The sequence below is a fragment of the Condylura cristata genome, unplaced genomic scaffold (genome assembly GCF_000260355.1).
Source record: "Condylura cristata isolate star-nosed mole 26May11 unplaced genomic scaffold, ConCri1.0 scaffold00014, whole genome shotgun sequence".
NCBI lineage: Eukaryota > Metazoa > Chordata > Mammalia > Eulipotyphla > Talpidae > Condylura > Condylura cristata.
Genome location: NW_004567115.1, coordinates 51,795,063 through 51,818,495, shown reverse-complemented (window position 1 = coordinate 51,818,495; position 23,433 = coordinate 51,795,063). Strand labels below are relative to the sequence as shown.

Sequence of the window (23,433 nt, the reverse complement as noted above, 5' to 3'; positions counted from 1 at the left end):
CTCTGGCCTGTGCCCCAGTTCTGTATGAATGAATAAATAAATAAATCTTAAAAAAAAAAAAAAGATGGCCTTCCCCCAGGTAATGTGAATTTGTAAGCAACAATCCTTCAACCTGGCTCTACTTACCTATCTCTTCGGTAAGTCTGTAGTTTTTAATTAAATAAGATACTGTACTAATCATAACTAAACACAGTGGAAAGTACAGTGTTCCTGGGAGATTTCTACCATACCAAACGGATTTAATATAAACAAAACACCAAAAATATTCTATGAATGTGAGGTTCGTGAACATCATAATTTATTTCGACTTACTCTTTTTTCCTACGACCGTGGAAAAAACTGGCCCATTCAAAGCATGTCTTTTTGCTTCCAACCCAAAAAATGGATGGAATACCGACGATGAGCGCCATCAGGTACTTCATGAGGAAGAGAATCAGGTCCGGACGGCTCATCTGTGTGACCTACAGGAAGGAAGGGCGAGTGTCTTAGCTATACCAAGGGAACTTTCCACTCCAGACCATTATAAAGCCTTTTAAATAAATAGTACAATAACTACAAATTTGATATTTTCCCCTACTGTTTTGAGGTTTTCTTGTTATATGGAAAAGAGGTACTCCAGAAAATGACAAAAACGTGTACTCTACATTTTGAGTGCTGTATTCTTACTAGCTTGCTTTTGGTTACCATCTAAGGAAAAACATTATTAATGTAGAAAATAAACTGTAAACAGGAATAGAGATGCAGATTATACCTGCATTCTTCTTGGTCAGCTTGCTGGCCCTACCATTTTATCACATAATATTAGGCAAGCATTCATGTCCCCTCCGCCCGTCCCCTGTTGTTCCTCGTTCAGACCTTTAATCTGCGCTCCCTTCCTTCTCCCTGTTCATGTTTATGCTGCTGGCTGTTTCCAGGCTTCCTCTTTCGCCTATTAATTATTTACAAGTGCATTTTCGAGTCTGTAATCAGATGAGTGTTGTTGTTGTTTTTTTTTCATTGAGGGCTTCCAGTCTAATTATTATGGCCAGAGAATATGATCTATATGATACTCGGTTACCTTAAATTTTGGAGATCTGGTGACTTAAGACAGACAAATGTTTTAAGTAATCCTATGGGCTCAAAAACAAATGCCAATTCTCCATTTGTTAGGTACAAAATCTTCTATAGGTATTAGATCAAATTTATTAAAAGTGCTGTTCAGGACCCTCCCTGGTGGCACTGCAGGTTAAAGCACAGCACTGAGAAGCTAAAGCCACTTCAGCATGAGTTCGATCCCCACTCTGATGTCACCTCTCCTGACCTGCCTTCTGCTCCCCTCAGCAGTGTACTTCCTCAATCTGTCTGTTCTGCTCCCCGCTCTGTCTCTGGTGAGTCCTCTCACTGCCCCTGCACCTCTGGCCTGCACCCCAGCTCTGTATGCATAAATAAATACATTTTTAAAAGATATTTATTTATTTATTTATGCACACAGAGCTGGGGTGCAGGCCAGAGATGCAGGGGCGGTGAAAGACAGAGCAGGGAGCAGAACAGGTGGACTGACAAAGCACACTGCTGAGGGGAGCAGCGGGTGGGTCAGGAGAGGTCACCTAAGGGTGGGATGGAACTCATGCTGAAGTGGCTTTAGCTTCAAAGTGCTGTACTTTAACCTGCTGTGCCACCAGGGAGGGTCCATAAATAAATAAGTCTTAAAAAAAAAAAGTGCTGTTCAAGCCTTCTACATTCCTGACGACTTTTCTGATTGCACCTAGACATTTCAGGGAGTTTGGCAAACAGCTCTCATGGAACTGGACCCATCGTTTCCTTCCAGACCTGTCACTGTACCTGTCACAGTGCATAAGTTCAACAAAGCCCCAGCAGCTTGATTTGCCTTATTAATGTCCTTCCTCCAAACTACTTCACCAGACACCAGTATTCACACACCAGCTCTCACTCCACCCAGCATACTTCCCAGTTACAGGTTTTTTCCAGTTACCAATATATTTCTTCCAAATCTGTCTGTCTGGGTTACACAAGCTTCTTTTAAATAGTGTATAGTTTTCTCCCACTCACTGCACATGCCACAAAAGAGTGTCCTGTCTTCTCCTCTCCTGCCATTGCTTTGTTCCCAGCACCTGGCCAGTACCTGGCACATACCAAGTGCTCTTTAAATAAGCATGCACAACACATATGGACACTTGATTTTTATTAGAAGAACTGCACTCAAAAAGTATTCAGTACTTCCTTCTTGACCAAGCCCGTGCTCACTCCAGCTACTACATTTCTTGTTTTTCAAAGACTCCTAACAAGTTTTACAAAATAATTGTCTTTGTTTTATCGTTGCTAAAACTTTGCAAAACCACCCCCCCCTCCTGCCTCTGCATTCCCTCCTCTTCTTTCTAAGATGCCGTTCCAGACACTCCTTGCGACAGGTATGCCGAGCACGGGCGCCTTGGCCTGAAAACGCTCTTACTGCGCCCTCAGTGGCGAATGGTGGCCGAGCTGAATAAAGTTATCATTTCTCAGCTATTCAGCACATCATTGTCTTCTAAGGCTCACTGTCTGTTGAGAAGTCTGTTTAACTGATATTCTTTTGACTTATTTCTTTTTTTCTGGTAGCCTTTAGGTTTCTCTTTATCCTTTGTTTCTCATTGTACTAATTTTTATTTTGCTTAGCATGCAGAGCATACCTTTTTTTTTTAAAGATTTATTTATTTATGGATACAGAACTGGGGCACAGGCCAGAGGTGCAGGGACAGTGAGAGGCTTCACCAGAGACAGAGTGGGGAGCAGAACAGGCAGATCGACGGAGAGCAGCGGGCTGGTCAGGAGAGGTCTGCCGCGCCATGTAGTCACCTCTGGGGCAGGTGGGGATTGAACTCATGCGGAAGTGGCTGAGGCTTCTCAGTGCTGTGCTTTAACCCGCTGTGCCACCAGGGAGGGCCATGGAGCACGCTTTTAATGTGAGGACTCAAGTTTCAGTTCTGGAAAATCATCAGACATTAGCTCTTACTTACTCATTCTCGTAAGCCTATTGTTCTAGAACACCTGTTAGATGTACACTGAAGTCCCTCAGTCTATTTTTTAGGTCTAACTGAAAAAGTACAATTTTGAGCATTTTATATCTTTCTATATCCTACATTCGCAGCGAACTCTTCAGAATAATCTTCAGTTTTGCTATTTTAGAGTTCATTCTATCTACTGATTTATTTCTATAACTTCATTTCTAACCTGTCCTTATACCTTATTCTTCTGTCATTCCTGCTAGTTGATCATAACTTTTTATTCGGTTAAAGTTTTCTTAGTTTATCTTTTGGGTCATCCTAAACATACTTATTTTTTAAAAGTGAATCCATCTTCTGACTGTTGATTTTGTTGCATGCCTTTCTAGAGGTTAGCGCTTTGCTTTTAATTGTGCTTTGAAGTTCTCCTCTGCAGATCTTAAATGCACGCTCTCCCCTCTCTCCTTATTTCCCTTCTTTCTTCCTTTCATTTTCTAACCTGTCTCCTATTGTGGTTGGGGCTGCAGACATTCTTGGCTGCCACAGATTCAGTTCTTGTCATTGCATTTGGCTTCAGTATTGGTCCCAAGGCTGTGTTAGGACTTCCTGGCCCTCTCCGTCAGTATTTTTATGTTAACTCCAGCTTCAGAAAACATGGGGTGGCACTTGCAGGGGCTAGGAAGTTCCCATTTCTCCTTTCCAGTTAACAGTGAGTCTAGTCCTGGCCCTCCTTTGCATGTGACAATTTACTTCCGAACACCTGTAGAAGCCAAGTGCCCATCTGCCACGGCCACTTCAGACCCGAAGTCCAGCAGGCTCATCTTTTGATCTCTAGTCATCCTTATGCATTTCTAGTCTACATGGTAGTTTATCTTGTCTTTTAGATTTACTATGTTTAAAATCTCTCTTACGGTATTTTATAACTGGCACATGATTGGTCAGTCTGACAAACTTGAAACACAGAATGAAAATGACATTGTACCCTGAAATGAAGGTGTAATTCCGCTAGAATGTACACAGAAGTCAACCAACAAGTGTTTATGGATCATCTGCTACTCTAAAATCAGTACTGTTCTGGCCCATGTGAGACTTAGCAGAAGTAAGGTTTGATTGTGTCCCCATGCAGCGGGTAATCTAGATGAAAATACAAGTGAAAGAAACCACACCATTGTTAGGAACTATGTTAGTTAAGAAGCAGAGGAAGAGGAATTAAACAGATCCAAACACGGCTCCATGTGAGCAATTCCAGTAGCTTCGTGGTGGCTTCTTCATTTTACTCTGCACAGCACCAGCAGTCCTGAGGCCACGCATACTTCACAGCCTTTCACTCCTGTCTTCTGAGCTACCACGTAGCTCTGCTTATCTCCTGCTTAGGCATGACGTTTTCTTCCTCCGCTCTTACCCTTGCTTCAACCCTGCCCCACCCCCAGTATCCTCTATGCAAAATTCTTAAAGTCATACCTTATTTTCTCTCATTATAACCTCAACAAATCAATTAAACTTATAACGAATCTATTCTTACTCTTTGTCAACTTAATGTTTTTCAATCTATCTTTCTACAAATATAATTTGTACACAGTATTGATAAAATACAAGGTTGTCTCGGGCCCTCCCTGGTGGCACAGCGGGTTACAGCACAGCACTAAGAAGCTAAAGCCACTTCCGCATGAGTTCGATCCCCGCCAGCCCCGGAGGAGATCCACATGGCGCGGCAGACCTCTCCTGGCCCGCCCGCTGCTCTCCTCAGCAGTGTGCTTCGTCTATCTGCCTGTTCTGCTCCCCACTCTGTCTCTGGTGAATCCTCTCATCCTCCACATCTCTGGCCTGTACCCCAATTCTGTATGAATAAATCTTAAAAAAAAAAAAATACAAGGTTGTCTCTTCCACATTCAAATATCTCTAGCTGTGTTCCCATCCATCTAGCTCTATCCTCTGAGGTTATAAAGAACATGGTCACCATTTCAGAAGTTCTTGTCAGTTCAATAAAAGGTCCTACCAGAAGTGAAATTTCAACATGCGAAAATAGGACATTCATATGTAACAGCCAGATATGAAATATGATGGGGGAAAATTAATTTGCAATAGCAGCAAAATCCATAAAATACCTTGGAAAAACCTAAACAGAAATAAAGATATGAAACTCTGTTGAAGGAAAAACGGAAGAAAGTGGAGGCATAATTAATGTTTCCAACATGCGCAGACAGTGTATTAAGATGTTAATTTGAATTCCCTCAAATTAATCCCATAAACCTGTTAAATCTGAAAAATCAATAAATTTTTCACAGACACAAAAAGTTAAGTATGTAATAAAAATATTTAAAAGAAAGAGGGAAAGGTGGATTGTTTAATTAATGGTACTGGGATGATTGGCAATTCACCTAGAAACAAAACAACTTAGACAATAAAGAATTCGACACACAGAAAAGCAAATCATAAAGTGTGAAAAGAATGAAGAAAATTTTTATAATGGAAAGTGGGGTGCAAACGGTCTTTTGTGGAGTAACATGAAACAAAGAAACCATAAAAAGAAATGACATTTTTTTCAATTACTACAATTTTAAAACTTCTACAGAATAATAAACCATAAATTAATAGGCTGATGACTGGAAAAGAATGTTAACTATATTATCTATCAATAAAGCCAACTGAAGGAAAAGAAAATGAAGGTATACAGATAAAAAAGATATTAAATAATTATGAGACAAAAAAGAATACACTCCACAGTTAGTTACTTGGGGAGAAACCATTCTCTCCCGCCTGATCAAAACAAAAAGGAAAGAAAACAGCAACAAAGAGAACAAGATTAAATTAAGCTTGAAGGATTAAGTTACTTAATTCCATGCAATTACATTGAGAATTTGTGAAAATGATAGGAAAATATAAGCAAGACAGACTCCAGAAGCAAGCATAGAATTGTTCCTAACTCAACAGACTCCATTAAACAATTAAAAAGGTATTTATCACACTTATGAATTTTTATGGAAACAGATTCAAAAGCAAACTCAAAGAATATGCCATAACAAAAGACAGAAATGCAAGGATGGCTCAATATTCAGACACTGGTTTTATAAAGCTGACACAGTATTGGATCAAAGGGAAAACAGAGCCATTTTCATGTATGTTAAAAGGCATTTGATAAAATTAAATATCTATCCCAGGTTCTAAAATACTATAATAAAACATAAGTAGATGATTACTAAACCCTTAAAATGACAGAATAAATCTTTCTCAATCCAAAATTCAGTAATATGTTTACTGGAAACACCAGAAGCCACTATAAATATTCTCATTAGTCACGAATATAAGAAGAGCATCACCACCACCACGTTAGTCAACCTTTTCAGCAGTCCACACCGATCACCATGAAACAGAAGATGCAAATTAAGGCTATAAAGACTATCAAAAATTATATAAATGATTACTTACAAAAATACTAATTTTATCTGATAAAACTAAGGGAATAAAGTACAAAAAATCATTGAAAATCACAAACAAGGTAGTTAACTACAAAATAAAATACAGAAATCACTTTCGTGCATCTAAATTACATCAGTAGATAAAAGTCATCTTTTGCCATTGTTACAGACTGAACTGTGTTCGCCTTCTAAAATGCATGTTGAAGCCCAACTCCCAGACCCTCAGATGGTGACTTAATGAGAGGCAGATTCCTTGAGGAGGTAATTAAAGTTAAATGAGGTCATCGGAGCAGGCCCTGAACCAGTCCAACAGGTGTCATTACAGAAGAGGAAGTCCGACACAGACTCAGGGGTGAGTGTCTCCCGAGAAAAGGCCAGGCGAGGGAAGAGACAGTAGCCATCTGCAGGCCAAGGAGAGGCGCCTCAGAGGGAACTGACCCTATCGGACCTTGATCTTGGAAGCCAGACTCCACGACTGTGAGAAAATAAATTTGTTGTTTTAGCGGTCAGCCTGTGGTGTTGTGATACGGCAGCTCTACACACAGATACAGTCACAGTAACATCAAACACGTAACAATAAAGTTATTAAGAAAAGTTAGTGCCATGTTTGAAAAGCTTGAAAACATGGCTAGGAAGACTCACTATCGTAAAAACACCAATTCTCCTTGATTTAGCCATTAAATTTCACACAGCTCTGGCAGAAATGCCAACAGTTACCAGGAATTAAAAAAGGTTCTAAAATTCATATAGAAAAGCAAACAGACAAAGACTAAATGGGAAAAGGCTGAAAGAAAAGAAAACTATATCATGAGGCTGTAATAAAACTGTAATACTAGGGTATAAACAGATTCAGAATTTCATATACGTAATATTTCAAACCATTCAGAAAAACATGAATTATTCATAGTGTTGAAGTCATGGCAGATTTTGTTCCAAGATGAATTCCTAGATAAGAATTTCAAATGTAAAAAACAAAATTTAAGAATAGCAAAAAAGACAAAGTTCAAGATGAAAGTTTTTATGCTCTCAGGGTAAAGAATGAATTTCCAGTTATGACAAAATCTAGAAGCCAAAGACAATGGATAAATCTGACTACATGAAAACCTGGCACTCTGCAGTGCAGGAACTTCCACAATGGCCAAAAGATGATATAAAAGTTGACATAAAATAGATGTAAATGGGGCCCTCCCTGGTGGAGGTAAGGCGCAGCACTGCAAGCGAGCCACAGCTGCCTCCCTACGAGCTCGATCCGCACCCGGGAGCTGACCCACATGCGAGGCAGGCCTCCCTGACCGCCCGCTGCTCCCCTCAGCAGTGTACCTCGTCAACCTACCTGTTCTGCTCCCCACTCAGTCTCTGGTGAAGCCTCTCACTGCCCCAGCACCTCTGGCCTGTACCCCAGTTCTGTATGCATAAATAAATCTTTTTTTTTTTTTTTAAAGAATAAAACAGAGAGCTTACATTTTTAAAGTGTGACTATTCCACTAAAAAGGAGCTGGGTGAGGCAAGACGCATGTCCCTGTGGTTGAAGAGGAACACAAACTGGTATGCTGTCTCTCGTATGTGCGCTGGTCGTACTTAGCCAAAACGTAAATATGTATGCCACTTGATCCAGTCATTCCTTCTCAAGAAATGTATCTTACAAAAGACTTTAGGAAAACCTGAAACTATGAAATACATAGGAGAAAACACAGGTGGTGCCCACCTGGGCGCTGGTCTTAAGATATATCTTTGGTCACTTGACTCAACAAAAAAAAAAAAAGAAAAGAAAAGAAAACTAAATGGGAAATGGGACTACCTCAAATTGAAAAGCTTCTGCATAGCAAGAAAAACCATCATCAAAATGAAAACACATTCTACTAAGTGGAAGACGGTATTTGCACATCATACAACAGACAGAAAGTTAAAACATATAAAGAACTCATAAAATTCAACAAAAATAAATAACCCAATTACAAAGGGCTGGGGTTCTGAGCAGACGCTCCTCGAAGAAGGCAGGGCCATGACAGGGTGCTCGTCGTCTCTGACGGGGGAATCACAGATCCGAACAGTGAGATACCACCTCCCCGTGGGAGTGGCCGTCACCCAAAAGACAAGAAGTCACAAGCAGTGGAGGTTGTATGGAGAAGGGGTCCCTGTGCTGCGGAGGATGTAACTCGTGGGGCCATGCTGGAGGCTGTGTGCAGACCCCCCAACCAGCTGAAAAAAGAAATTCCAAAGGATCCAATGATCCCACCCCTGGGTACTTATCCAAAGAACACAAGAATACTAGTTCGAAGAGAGCTGTGCTGATGGTGGTATGATTTATCGTAGCCAGGAGCTGGGAACAGCCTCAGTGCCCCTAGACAGAGGCTGGAGAGAGGAGATGGGTGTAGGCACACGGTGGAATACTACTCAGCTACTAAAAATGGAAATCCTGGGTGGGTGTGGAGAGTATTGTGCTTGGTGCAGACAGTCAGATGGTTAAAGAAAGGATTTTCTCGTACGTGGTGCATAAAGAAACAAATGAACAAGAACAAAAGCAAACCTTTAGAGACACTGGTGGGCACTGCAGTCCTCCAGACACTGCTTCGTGACGAGGCACACCTGGACCTTACATTACAATGCAACGTGACCTCAATACATTTTTAAAGAATACGACTTCAGGAAGCAGTTATTACCACCTCTGGCGGTCTGTGAGATGGCTGGGCACGGCGGGGGCCTAGCACTGCACCGTCACAGGTACCCCACCAGACGGCCCTGCTGGAAGCACCGGGATGTGACACTGAGCTGGACACCCCAGGGCGCCCCACTGAAGCTCCTGCGTGTCAGGGCAGCTGAGGAATCGGGGGGCTGGCTGGGACCCGCCCGCCCTTCCCACGGCCTGCCAACATGTGACGACCAGAGCGGGTTTTCATCCACCTGCGGCTTCCAGCGCCTGACTTCCGGCTGCAGGCTGGCCTCTCCCCGCGCGGGCATTCCTAGGGCGCCACCGCTATCTGAGCCCGGGCCCGCAGTCGCACCTGCTGCGTTCTGCTCTTCAAGGCCAGTCACAGGAAGAACCGCACAGAGCAAGAACCCCACTCAGCGAGATCCCCACTCGTGGCTGGAGGCAGGGAGGGGCACATCGCTCCCAGGGATTAGCAAGATGCCAAAAGACTATAGAGAAGGCCCTCCCTGGTGGCACAGCGGGTCAGGACGCAGCACTGCAAGCCAGCTGCGGCCACTTCAGTGCGAGTTTGATCCCCGCCCCGGAGATGACCCACAGGGCGCAGTAGACCTCTGACCCTCCGCTGCCCCCCTCAGCAGTGGACTTCATTCATCTGCCTGTCCTGTTCCCCACTCTGTCTCTGGTGAAGTCTCTCACTGCCCCTGCATATCTGACTTGTACCCCAGTTCTGCATGAATAAATAAATAAATGTATCTTTAAAAATAAAAAAAGACTAGAAAAAAATGTAAACAGTGGTTATCTTGATATGGAGCTAGAATTTTGCCCCTGGAACATGTTTTAATAGGATTTTTTTTCCTGCTATTTAGGTTTTTTTTTTTTTAAAGTGGACTAAACTACCTAGAATCAACATTACAAAAGTTAGCCTGGAAACATTCACCCTATTGGTGGACCGCCAAAAGCTCAGGAAAGAGCGTGTGGTAGAGATCACTAAACGTTCTGCAAGGACGTGCTCTAAGAAATTATCAAAAACTACAATGTCTCAACATAGAATGCAGTGAGTACCCAGACGAGTGACCACCTAGAAAGAAAATATGAATTATAACTGGCTCTGTACCCAGAATTTACATTCTGAGCGTGTGTGCACACACATTTCACATGCACACACAACCCTCTCGTGACCTCCTTCCATTCACTGGCACGCCGCTTCTCAGAGACAGGTGCGCACAGCACCAAGAACAAGCGAGTAACCGTCGCAGGGAACATGAACTGAAACATGTAATGTATTCGGAACTGCCTGGCACCCAAGAAATGCTGAAAGGGGCTCCTGGAACAGGCCCACCTGGAGGGCACTCAGGTGGTCCGAGACACATGCCCGCGATGACATGAAACCCGCCCACGCCCGAGGGAGAGGACACGCGTGCCCTGGTGCCGTGCAGGTGCGTGCCCTGTCTTCTGCTCACCTGTGTGCTTTCTGTGCTGCCGCTGTCTAGTTAACCATCGGTCTGTTTATAAATTTCCTCATTCGAACAGGCGAATGCCACGGCTTATCCTAGTAGTCTATGACCCTGGCGATCTCGGCAATTTCTCTGCGGGCATCAGAGGGGAGTTTTAGATTTAACTTTGTTCCAAAAGTTAGTTCCTCTTTCAGGTCTTAAAAACCCACTCTCCTGGTTGCCAAGTGCGTGTTAAAGATGACTTCCCTGCTCACAGAGAGTCTCCCCACAGTGGGGGAGGGAAGGCTGACTGACAGGGGAGGCCGCAAATCACAAGGCGGAGACCCAGAGATGCCGAGGAGGAGGAGGAGGAAAAACGATCGTCTAAAGATGTGGCTACACAGTAACTGCAAAGAAGGCCGAGAACCTACGGTGAGACCATCACCAGAGAAACGGGGAGATGCACCCCGGCAGGGCCGGGGGTGCCAAGTGAGAGGCCTGCCCACGGCACCGCGGCCGGCGTCCGGCGGGTCAAGGCGCTGGCTCCTAGCACAGGGCTGGGTTTAATGGCCCTGCGGCTGCCTTCCAGCCCAGAGCGGCCTACAGCTCTCTTCTTCAGATCTCGTCTGCTCCCTCTTCATACTTGTATAATTAAGGTCTAGGGAGGTGAACTGGTCTGCTCAAGGTCACATAGCTAATTAACTCGGCCACTTAAATTCTGAGTGCCTACTATGTCCTGAGACAAGAGAGAGCGCAGTGTGTGCGTCAGAAGGTCCCTGACCTGCGCTTACATTCCAGGGAGGGGGCAAGGAAGGGCGGCTTCCTGCCGGAAAGCAAGAAGCCAAAAGAGGCTGTTCCTTCCACGAGCACAGCCCAGAGCGAGCCCTGGGGATGGGACGTGCTGCAGGGGTGTGCGGGACGCGGCGTTCAGCAGGGCTTGGGCTAGGTTCTGCAGCAAGAGCGAGCCAAGCAGAAAGAACAGCAATAATCATGTCGGCAGAATAAATGCGCCGTGTCTGAAGGGCGATAATGAAGACGTCAGTGTGGCTAGAGCTGAGCGCGCCAGAGGCCAGGCGGAATCAGGGCAGCGGCAGGGTCAGGCCCCTCAGGCAGCGGGGAGACCTGGGCTCGTATTCCAAGGGCATCAGGGCCTCCTTGCAGGTTCCGTTTAACGTGCAACACGGTCTCTTTTATATTTTTAAAAGATCACTATGGCTACTAGGTTGGAAGTAGACTGTAAAGGAGTAAGAGCGAAAGCAAGACGAGAGATTAGAAGGCCACTGCATTCGTGTGAGCCAGCCTGGACTAAGGCAGGAGAGGTGGGTTGGATGTGATGAGGGGTTTGAAAAGGAGGACTCACGTGACCTCTCACTGGGGTGCGAGCATCTTGTGTGTGAAGATCCCGCTCACCCGTGGGAAGACCAGGGGAGGGGAGGCAGGAAGCAGGCCTAAGGAGAAAGCGAAGAGTTCTTTTAGACTCGCTAAGTTGGGATAAAGGCCTCTGGCTCCCGAATGGAAATGTCACATAGACAGGACTGTGTCTGGACCTCGGAGGCGAAGTTGGGCTCCACAGGTCTGGGTAAGCAAAGAGGGGAAGAAGGGGAAGAAGGCAGGGAGGGGCCAGCCTCCGAGCTGCCCTGCGGCCTCATGCTTAGACCTGTCCACACAGCAGAAAGCCTGGACTTTAGGGGGAAGAGCGTGAGGAACAAACCAGGAATAACAGCAACAACCCAACCCTTCCTCAGGCAACAGTGCAGAGGCGTCTGGGGGCGGAAGGGAAGCCGCAGGGAATCTGAGGATGATAGTTCCCCTCAGAGCCAGGGGTCCAGGGAAGGGGGGGGCCGGGAGCTGGGGAGCCCGGGAGCCGGGACAGGAAGGCCAGTCAGCACCTGTGCCGGGAGGAAGCAGTGAGAAGGCGCTTACCCCACGCCTGCTAGCGACTGAAGCAGGGACCCAGACCCCGGGGAGAAAGGCCAGGGCCTGCCGGGAGGACTCCGGTCTTCCCTGTGAAGGAGGAGCAGTGACCCGCAGCATGTCCCTCTGGGGACAAAGAAACAGCTCCACAGTTGGCACACAGAGCCGGACATATGCTGCTGGAGAGGTGACGTCCACTATGGAAAAATGCTTCAGTGAAGGGACAGGAGCACAATGTCCTTTTTTTTTTTTAAAGATTTATTTATTTGTGCATACAGAACAGGGGTACAGGCCAGAGATGCGGTGGGTGAGAGGCTTCACCAGAGACAGAGTGGGGAGCAGAACAGGCAGATCGACGAAGTACACTACTGAGGGGAGCAGCGGGCGGTCAGGAGAGGTCTGCCGCGCCATGTGGTCACCTCCGGGGCAGGCGGGGATCGAACTCATGCGGAAGCGGCTTTAGATTCTCAGGGCTGTGCTTTAACCTGCTGACCTACCAGGAGGCCCACAATGTCCACTTTTTATCTCAAACTAGTCCTGCGATGAACTGAAGGCCTGTAGAAATTTTTTGAGCAAAAAACCCCACAAAATATCTCAGTTCCTTGTATGAATAAAAAGGGCAAATTAGAAACTTCATTCTTTTATCACTGCCCTTTGAAAACACATTCCGAGTTTATGGAAAACATGGGCCTGATGACACCAAAGCCCATCCCCTGCACAGCTGAAGCGGCTCCCCTGTCCTGCGGGCTAGCTGTGGCGACAGGCACGTGTGACCGGCCGGGGCGGTGCCTCTTAGCCTGCCCTGCCACCGACAGCCTGGCTTCATGGGCAGCCCTTGCTCACTGGCTCCTGAACAACTGATCTCCATTAACATCCCTCCACTTAGTCAATAGTCTTGCAATATGACCTAATCCAACCGTCACATGGAAAATATGTTCCATATTTTGTTTTTCTTATTTAAATCTATAATCCACAAAGACCCTGAGGCTTAAATTCTTCTTAATTAAATAGAACAAATTATCAAGGGGGAGGGGGGAAAACCAAGCAAGAAAGGCAAAGCTCTGAGGGCATGTTTATGGTAATGGTGGCGGCTAACTTGAACTCTTGTTTCTAAGACGTTGGCTTTGGATCAGGCTGGCAGAAGGCCTGGCCTCTTTCCCTATCGATGGAATCTATATTTTACTAATGGAGTCATATATTGCATTAGGTTTGCTTTCATTAAAGAAAAAATAAGACTCATTATAAAACGCTGGCTTGTATGCAGCCTGTGGTCAGCGGGAGCCCACATTAAAACAAACCACTGGCCCGCCCGGTCAGTCTGTTGCTTCGGTGGGTAACAACAGTTCTAGAAAGGAAGGAGGTGTTTTGTCCAGATTTTCTGCACGTATCACACCAAACCGCTTTATCTACCTTAACTTCTAGTCTACCTTGAAAGTCACCTCCTTCTTCTATCAGACAGAAAGACCTACTGGAATGCTCTAGTAATGAAGAGTAATAGATTAAGGCTGGAGCAGGCTGTGGGACAGAAGAGCGAGATAAGTCGCAGGGATGGAAACAAGGAAAAGACACAGGGAGCCTTTCAGATGGGAGGAAAGGCGAGTCAGAACTGATGCGGACTGGATGCCTAAGTGTTTAAAAGATGCTACCTATCCCTCACAGCACACGTGGAAACAAACCCTGTAGATTAAAAATGCATATCCGGCCCTCCCTGGTGGCGCAGCGGGTTAAAGCACAGCACTGAGAATCTGAAGCCGCTTCCGCATGAGTTCGATTCCCGCCTGCCCCGGAGGTGACCACAGGGCGCGGCAGACCTCTCCTGACCCGCCCGCTGCTCCCCTCAGCAGTGTACTTCGTCCATCTGCCTGTTCTGCTTCCCACTCTGTCTCTGGTGAAGCCTCTCACCGCCCCTGAGCCTCTGGCCTGTACCCCAGTTCTGTATGCATAAATAAATAAATCTTTAAAAAAAATGCATATCCAAGAAGAAAAACCTTACGCCTATTAAAAGAAAACACAGAAGAATATGTTTTCTGACCGTGGGGTGGAGGTTCCTTAAATGAGATACAGAGGAAGAGAGAAGGGGAGGGGAGAAAAAACAATAAACTTAAACTTCTGCTCACCTCCAGATAGCGCTAAAAAATGAAAAGTCAGGCCAGATTCTCCCTGTAATGCATAAACCAACAAAGAATTACAACCCAGTGTGTGTGTGTGTACATCAGTTTGTGTGTATAAGCAAGTAATTCACAGAATTCACAGCCAACAAACACAGAAAGCAGCTCTATCTTACTGGTAACCCTATAGGGAAAATCAAATTAAAACAGCCATGAGGATCACCCATAAGACTGGAATAAATTTGAGTCTCTAGTTTCTGAAGGTACCAAGTGAGGCTATAAACAACAGAACTCTCCCCGATGCTGGCTCTGACTTCTCCATGGGTACAACCACATTGGCAACATCTTGTCAAGTTGAAGATTCACATACCTCACGTGCCAACAATTCCGTTTTTAAGTATGTAGATGCTAGAGAAACTCAGCATTATTTATAACCGAGAAGAAACAATAACCTATAAATGTCCATTAAGAGTCGAACAGATAAATAAAAGAGGATGTTGAACAGCAGAGAAAGCAAATGAACTCGTCACACTGACAACGCTCACTAACATGAAAAATACTAAAAAAATACTAAAAATACTAACACATACTAACACATACTGCTTAAGCTAATGATAAATATTGTTTTAGGAAAAAATAGGCCCTCCCTGGTGGTGCAGCGGGGTAAAGCGCAGCAGTGCAAGCTGGCTGCAGCCGCCTCAGTGCCAGTTCGATCCCTGCCCTGGAGCTGACCCACAGGGCCTGGCAGACCTCTGCTGACCCGCCCGCTGCTCCCCTCAGCAGTGGACTTTGTCCATCTGCCTGTTCTGCTCCCCACTCTGTCTCTGGTGAATCTTCTCACTACCCCTGTACCTCTGGCCTGTACCCCAGTTCAGTGTGAATAAATAAATCTTTTACACACACACACACACACACACACAAGTAAAAATATAATAAACAAATACTAAAATATACAACACACACGTGCACACACTGCCAATACTCCAGATGGGGACCCATAGGACGCGGGAGCTGATCAGCGAAAGCAACTGGAGCCTTTGTTAGTGGTTCGTAAGAGGGTCTGTCACAGGGAAGGATGTCCTAAAGGAACTCTGCAGAATCTTATGGACTCCACCTCCTACTCCAGCTTTCTGGACTCTACCCTCTACTTCTACCCTCTACTCCAGTGACTGGAAACTACAACTCCCAGCAGCACCAGGGAGAGAACTGCGAGGACCCCAGGGCGGAGCTAGCAGGAATTCTGGGACATTTGGGGGATAAATAGGGCGCGATCGCATCTCTCCCTCTCTTGCTGGGAAACGGCTCTCCTGACCGCATGACTGGGTGTGTTCAGTCAGCCTCGCGTAAGATGTTCCAGTGACTTTGCATCCCGCTCTCTTTTCCTGGGTTGTTTCTGTTCCTTTCCCCTTTTGTAAATCAACCCGCTATTGACCCTTTTGTGTGTCCCTGCAGTGTAACTGAATATTGAGCATGCGGGTGAGGCCCCACAGACAGGCGGCCAGTCCACTTTGGGCTGCCCTATAACAGGTCCTCTGCTGTTCATTACATATATTTTTTTATATACAGAAACATCTGTAAGACTTTTTTTAAATGATAAAAAGAAAATCAGGTGCCAATGATTACAATATTCTTTGCTCCTGTCAGGGAGACCATGGTTGCAAACTGAAGCTGCAGGGAGCAGGGTATGGAGATCAAGAGCTGGTGCCCCGCCCTCAACTGTGGGCCGTGTCTCTGCTTCCTTTACTCGACTGCCTCCTGCCCACAAGCTCTCTGTGACCCCGTGAACAGTAAGCAGAGTAAGTTGGGGTTCAGTTCCCAAGTTTTCCTTCAACCATTACAGGAAATCATAAAATGCAAACATTTCAACTATATTGCAAATAATCTCATTTTCTTCTCACAAAGACTAGCTTCTTAAAAGAAGCTTCCTTGTGAGTTCAAGGGCGGCGACTGGCAGTGGGGAGAGCTAAACACAGGGGAGCTGTAAACTCGGGGGGATGCCCTAGGTAAACAAAACAATGTAAAGTCTAAGGGACACGTTTCTAGCCCACTGTCTAAGGGACACAGCTTCCCAGGGGAAGGTCGGCTAGACAGGCAAGATAAGCAGATGACCTGATGAGCAGACAGACAGGAAATCAAGCAGAATGCGCTGAGGAGGAAGGGACTGACTGACGGCACCAGCACTGAGCACTCAGGATCGCGTTATCTCGAGACGGATCATGACAGTGATGCGCTGTGCCCATTATTCAATTAACCTCCTCACACACTCTCAGATGAGGTAAGGGATGGCTGACAGCCAAAACTCACTCGCGAACTTAGAACAAAAACAGAAACAGCAGCGATCGCAATTCTTGTTCATTCGCTTGGATGGCACCATGGGAGAGAGAATCTCACTCCTTCAGACGCTACATTGGAGGAACTGGGCCCTCCCTGGTGGCGCAACAGGTTCAAGCGCAGCACTGTGAAGCTGTCCCCAGCCACTGCAGCGCGAGTTCAATCCCGAGTGACCCACACGGCGCAGTAGACTTCTCCTGTCTCGCCCCTCAGCAGTGGATTTCAGTCCATCTGCCTGTTCTGCTCCCCACTCTGTCTCTGGTGAATTCTCTCACCCCTGCTCCTCTGGTCTGTACCCCAGTTCTGTGTGCATAAATAAATAAATCTTTAAAGAAGAAATAAAAAAAGTTACATATGATGAATCAAAGGAGAACACTCTGAACTTTCCTCCAAATTATACCAGAAGAAAAAACCATCAGTCTGATGTCACTTTGGTCCTAGGAACTCGAAATGGGAAGACAAACCGCACACCCCTCATGCCAAGAGGCGCCTCCCACCGGAGCCTGCAGTCAGGGACCCCGGCCGGGCTCAGCCCTGATGGGCATCCCGACGCTGACCTCCTCCGCGGGGTCACTCCCCAGGGCAAGCTTTTGGGTCAAAACAATGAACTACAGGGTGTCTTCCCGAAGCAAATCACAGGAAAGGTAAAGTGCGTTGGGAAGTTCTGTTCTCTAAGTATGGACAGAAGAACAGTCCGAAAAGGCGTGATTCGGTATGAAGGACAGACTCGAGGGACAGAAGGCAGAGGCTGGTCCCGGCAGGCGTCCCCGGAACACACCGGCCTCCCCAGCCCTGTGCAGCGCCTAGGAAATTCTTCAAGACTGTTCTATGAGCTCATGATGTACAAGCCAAAGAAAAACTGAGCTTACACTTTCCTAAGACTTGAAATGATCAGACCTTCTATTCTGGAAAAGGTGGGTACACTAATATCACGCTCGGGAACACCAGAGCCACTCGATATTTCAAATATATTACGCTGCTTTCTGGGTTCGTGGTTTCTGAGAACCCTCCTGCTGCTCCAGGCATCTGTGAAGGTGACCTGCCCTTTCTGAGGCAGCTTTCAAGACCATGCTGTGGTGCCCGCAGTTTCCAAGTGTGGAGTTATGCACTTTACCCTCCTTTGCCAGCAAATTCACGCTTTGCACTTCTGAAAGAGTTGCGAGGCTTCTCTCTGAAAATTGTATTTCCTGTGTCCCTCCTTGTGGGAAGTGGACATCTCGCTTGCCCACCCTCTGATTCTCTTAGCACGGCCCCTCTCTCCCTTGTCTTGCCCACTGCGTGCTGGATGATTTTAATTTTACTGGCAAGTACTGGTCGCTAAATGTCTCCTAAACAGCAACCCAAACGCCTCCCGTGCATTTCACAAACGTTCATCAGTGGAGATCCTATTTCAAACATTGTTTCTAGTCTCATTTTTCTTCATCTATATTTTATTCTTTCACTCCACGGCATAGAATTTTTGCAGTTCAGAGTCCAGAAGAGGTGTGACCACCCAGGAGGCCCGGGCGCAGGTCTCTCAGAGGCTGGAGGGGACAGGATCTCCTGCGTCTCTCAGAAACATGCAGCCGGCCCGCCAGGCCCCGCTCTGTGGCCAGCTGCCGTCCAGGCGGCGCGCGGGCAGCGGGTGGGCCTCTCCCTGACCAGGGCGGGCGCTGAGGGTCGTGCGGGCCGAGCCGGTGGGAGCAGAGGGGAGGGCGCCCTGCCCCAGGCTCAGTTCACCCAGCGCCCGGCTCCTGGCAGGGCGGCTGCGGGGACGGGTGAGCAGCAGGGGCTCTCCATCACTCCAGCGGCCTGGCAGCTGGGCAGCAGCAGCTCCTGGAAAATCTTTTCTTCTTGAGCCTGATTTCTCGGAAACCCATTACTCATTCATTCCAAGAAATGCGCCGCGGATGGCCGTCTCTGCGCGCTCTGCACAGGCCTCCACCTGTCACCTGGTCTAGTGTGGAGTCTGCAGCTTCCATCCTCGCGTGACTGTCACAGGAATGTGTCCTCGCGCCCTGCAGGCTGCGTCCCTGCAAAGGCTGCGCTCTGTCACTGCAGGCCGGCTCGGCCTCCCTGCAGCTCCGGGGATCTGCTTGCTCCCTCCACTTCCCTACAGCCAGGCGCAGGTCCGCTCACCACAGCCCAGGGCGCCTTCCTGTGCTGGCTCCGACTCCTAATTTCTGAAATGGGGAACATGTGGGAGCGCTCCCTGACGCCAGGTAAAATCTGTGTTATCTCTCAAATGTTGTGCCCTTTCCAGATTTTATTGGCTGACTTTGTCGACGCTCCGTTTCCATTACACTGTCAGAAGTCGGGCCCTCCCTGGCGGCGCGGCGGGTTAAAGCGCAGCACTGTGAAGCTGGCAGTAGCCACTGAAGCTCCAGTTCGATCCCCGGCCAAGGAGTGACCCCCAGGATGCAGCAGACCTCTCCTGACCGCCTGCTGTTCCCCCTCAGCAGTGCACTTCAGGATATCTGCCTGTTCTGCTCCCCACTCTGTCTCTGGGCTGTACCCCACCACCACCTCCACAACTCTGGGCTGTACCCCAGTTCTGTATGCATAAAGAAATAAATCTGTAAAAAAGAAAAGGATGCCTGGGAAAGGAATTCCACTCTAGTCAGAAAATGAAGCAATACACGACAGCAAGCTAAAAGTGATGTATTCTGCTTTTTCTGAATCAACACTAGCTAAGCACAGATGAGCTGCCTTGTTTGGCTTCAGAACACAAATACAGATTTGTTGATTTTGTGCAAGAATGATTTTTTAAGAGACTTTCTACAAATGGCTCTAATGGGAGCTTGGTGGTCCTTGCCAAACTGCTTGTACTAGGTGACACGTTTCTGTGAGGAGACGCAGGTCTAGTGTCCAATCCCAGGGACATGTCACACTGAGCTGGAAGGTGGAGGGGAGGACCCGGGAGGGAGGAAACGGGTCCATGGGAAGTCAGTGTCTAGAAAACTGACACGTCCAGGCCAGGCCTCGGGGAAACCCTTCTCAAGCCTTAAGAATTATGTGCTGGTACCAACACAAGTTGAGTACTGACATTTTTCTTTGTAAAAGAAATTTATCTCGTGCAATCTTCACAGTCACCGATGAGGTAGATAGACGCATTTGATATCATTTCCTGCATTTTACATGAGGAGACTGAAACTCAGAATGGCAGAGTGGGACATAAACCAGCCTGTCTGTCTTTGAAGTCCATGCTTTTAGCCAGCAAGTTACATTCCTACGCTGTTCTAGAACTACAATAACCTTTGAGACTTGTAACTCCTAAGATGCTGAAGTCATTTAGAAGATACTGAATAAACAGAGGGAGGTGGATTTTTAAGGAAAAAAAAAAAAGCCCTAAGCACCTGGCAAATTATTAATGTGTTATTTGAGTAAAAAATAGAAGGAAACATATTCTAGCAATAAACTTTACTGCCTTTAAACTGTAAAATAAACATCACTCTGACAGTTCAGGCCCTATTTCATAATTAACTCTAGATTCAGGCATTAAACATTACTTTCCCAAGCGTGACTTAACATATTACTAGAGACAGTGTCAAGTATTTTAAAATCTAAGCGGTACACTTCTGGTTTTGGCAAGGACACTCATTTAAAATGCTTAAAACCAGCCCAGTTTTCTTCAGATTATGAACTTAAATACATTAATTTGCATTAAATCCAACTGGTACTTTGACACAATAGGACCAATCAACATCATAAACTTATTTTTCAAGTGTTCGAAAGATTCAGTAATATGAGAAATGACTGTAAAGCTGCTTATTAAAAAAAGATAAAGTCTCAAGTTCTCTTCTAACTCACCTGAAAAGACTACTCCAAGGCCATGGTGGCCTCACACAGTGAAAAACTGCTCATCGTGAACTATCATCACAGACTGCTAAGTGTTCTTTCAGGTGTGCTCATGATTACAAATCATATTCAATTGTACTTGGATATTATTTCAAATAGGGATTTCATATCCCTGGTGCTCAATTCACAAACCTATACAAGATTCCCCTAAAGAAAATTCAGGTGTAAACTATTAAAATCTTAACATTTCAATACTAAAACTTCCATAAAAGAGGACAAACAGTGCAGGGCCTCACTGTGTGAGGCGTAAGAAGGCAAAATCAGAGACAGGCGGGTGAGCAGGCGGCTTCGGCGAGGAAGCGGGGCCAGTCCCGGGGCCAGCTTCTGTTTGGGAAGAGGAAGGTTCCGGAGTGAGCCGTGGGGTCGGCTGCCCACGATGACACGTGTGAACTGAATGGCAGAGACTTGGACAATTAAGACGGGTCAAAACGGTAAAGCTTCTGCTACCACTCGCGGGGGCTAGTTCATCACGACTTAAAAGCCGGCTGGCTTGCCGGTGGGCTGCGATTTGGGGGCTGTGGCTTGCTGGGCTAGAGAGGCGACCAACCCAGGCACTGCCTACTGGTCCAGTGCCCTCCCTTTGCAGAGGCAGGAATGAAGCCAGCCTGCCCACTTCAGAAGGCTGCTGCGGACATCGAATAAGAGCAAAGATTTTACCGACGGTGAAGTCCACACAAACGGAAGCGTTCTCCGCATCTTATCTTTTCCAAGAAGCCAGGTTCAGTTTAGTATCTATTACATAAGCTCGAATTACATAAGACTGAAAAGCAAAAGAGCCATGAGGGAATACATGGGACCCACACACAGAAGGGGGCACTAATCACACCTGCACCTCCAGAAAAGTCCCTGGGGTATTATGCGGAAGAAAAATGCCAAATCTGGGGGAAGTTCACACTATAGGGAGGGGGAAGGAAGACTCATGTGTGTGAGAGCAGTTAGTCCAGAAGGTGAAGCTGTGAAAAAGATCTCCTCTGAGGCCTGGGAAAACCTTTTCATGAAGAAAAAGGTCAAAGATTCCCCGAAGGGGATTAATGGAAAAAAAAAACCACTCTCCCCTAAGATCGAAGTGTGAACCATGCATGGTCAACCTGGTTAATAATAGTGTTTTGGGTTAAATTTTAAATGACTCTTAAATGCACTTTAAAAATGTGAATATATTGAAAATATATTCATTAAGTCTTCAAGATTCTAAAATAAGTAATTCTAAAGAAATGCAGTAGGAGGGAAATAAGGTAAGATGAGACATAACTGAGTTAAAAAAATAATCCTCTGATAAAATTAAGACTGATCAAAGGAAAATGAGAACATACATTTAAGGGATATAAAAGGAAACAGCAACAATTTTTTTAAATGAAAGGCCACATCTCAATGCACTTTAAAAGTTAGATGACACAATTTTCTAGGAAAACATAAATTAACAGAAATAACTCAAGGAGAAACTAGAATAGGCTAAATCAATAAATATTAAAGAGAGTGAGGGCCCTCCCTGGCGGCCCAGGGGGTTAAAGCGCAGCTATGAAGCTCCCGCAGTTGCTTCTGCACAAGTTCGAGGCCCGCTCCGGAGCGGAGGGAGCCCACTGAGCCATGGGAGCTGACCCCCAGGGCGCGGCAGACCTCTCCTGTCTCCCCACTGCTCCCCTCAGCAGGGGACTTTGTCAATCTGCCTGTTCTGCTCCCCACTCTAACTCTGTACCTCACCGCCCCTGTACCTCTGGCCTGTACCCCAGTTCTGTATGCATAAATGAATAACTCTTTAAAATATATACTAAAAGAAGTGAAACAATAACTTAAAAAACCTATTGTCTGACACAACTTCTCTTTCCTTACGTCAACAGTACTAGGACAGAATTTTTACGGGATGATACACAACAGCCTTTTCCAGGAGTCGATAGTCCCAATTTATTATAAAAACTTTTTCAGAGAACAGGAAAAAAAGAAATCACTATTACAGGCTTGCCTACCAAACAGAACAAAGACAGTACAAGAAAAGAAAAATTATCATAATCCATCTCACTCCTGACAGTGGGGGTAAAAATCTTAAATTTTCTTATTGTTCTTATTCACAAGACAATGGGATCTTCACAATCTCTAGGAACCTTTAAGACAATCTATACACAATTAGAACTAGTAAGAATTCAGCAGGCATGAAGACGAGCAAAAAAAGTTGTCATAAGAAATGTAACAGAGAAAAGATCCTATTCACCATTGTAAGAAAAACTTTAAGGAAGAAAGGAAGAAGGAACAAAGAGTGGCCAGGACGCAAGTCCCCACGGGACATAAACGCTGCATCGCAGAGCTGCCAGCTCTCCCCAGCTCCTTTAAGATACAGCCAATTGCAGCAACACCCCAACGGTGCTTTTAATGGGCGACCTGATTTTAAAATTCACGGAGAAAAGTATCATGAAGAACTAATTTTGAAGGACAAGAAAAGGGGCTTGTGGGACTAACCGGGGGTTGTACAAACAGAAGCAAAGAGCCGAAACAGCCCTTGCACAGGCGGAGTTTGCAGTTCAACCTGGGTGGGTACCAGGGAGGCAGACAGCACACTGCTTATTCCGATGGAAAGATCAAAGTGCTCCTCACAAGACAGACAAAACTTAATTTTAAAAAGTTGGCGATCTGAAAAAAATCAAAATTCGAAAAACTACTAGAAAATACCCTGCTATGACTTTGTAAGGAGATTTCTTAAAATACACAAAACAAAGAAAACACAATGTGAGACTATGGAGCAGGATGTCGAGAGTGCAGTTAACTGGTGGAGAATTA

At 46.0% G+C, this 23,433-nt stretch overlaps 1 protein-coding gene across 1 annotated transcript in view; it reads right to left on the bottom strand.

Annotated features, from left to right (window-relative positions):
* FZD3 (frizzled class receptor 3) overlaps window positions 1–23,433 on the bottom strand; it is a 66,777-nt gene that overhangs the window by 15,342 nt on the left and 28,002 nt on the right. Inside the window, exon 5 of the mRNA XM_012724816.1 lies at window positions 313–461. Coding sequence (XP_012580270.1) covers window positions 313–461 — 149 coding nt within the window. The remainder of the gene's footprint in view (window positions 1–312; window positions 462–23,433) is intronic.